At 69.9% G+C, this 299-nt stretch overlaps 1 protein-coding gene across 1 annotated transcript in view; it reads right to left on the bottom strand.

Annotated features, from left to right (window-relative positions):
• Nucleotides 1-299, bottom strand: part of TBX2 (T-box 2) — a 17,574-nt gene that overhangs the window by 13,530 nt on the left and 3,745 nt on the right. The window contains exon 6 of the mRNA XM_015568119.1: nt 4-296. Within this exon, the coding sequence (XP_015423605.1) occupies nt 4-296 (293 nt within the window). The remainder of the gene's footprint in view (nt 1-3; nt 297-299) is intronic.

Below are 299 nucleotides of genomic sequence, written 5' to 3'. Positions count from 1 at the left end.
GCCCCGCCACTGCCACCGCCTGCCACCGAGGCCAGCAGGTGACCCATGCCCATGGCGGAGAAGGCTCCAGGGCCCATGGCGAACTGTCCCGGGTGCAGAAAGAGCGGCTGGCCGGCCCCCAGTGGCCCAAAAAACTGCTGCCCGTGCAGATGGCCGGAGAAAGCCAGTCCCGGGAGGTGGCCGGTGCCCAGGGGGGACGCACTGTCTGTCTGTACCACCAGCGGTGCCAGGCTGGGCTCCTTGCCCTCACCCGCCTCCTTGCGCCCCTCGTCCTTCCTCCTGGCTTCCGCCCTCTCCTT

Source organism: Myotis davidii, unplaced genomic scaffold, assembly GCF_000327345.1.
Source record: "Myotis davidii unplaced genomic scaffold, ASM32734v1 scaffold684, whole genome shotgun sequence".
NCBI lineage: Eukaryota > Metazoa > Chordata > Mammalia > Chiroptera > Vespertilionidae > Myotis > Myotis davidii.
This window is presented reverse-complemented; position numbering and strand designations above follow the sequence as displayed.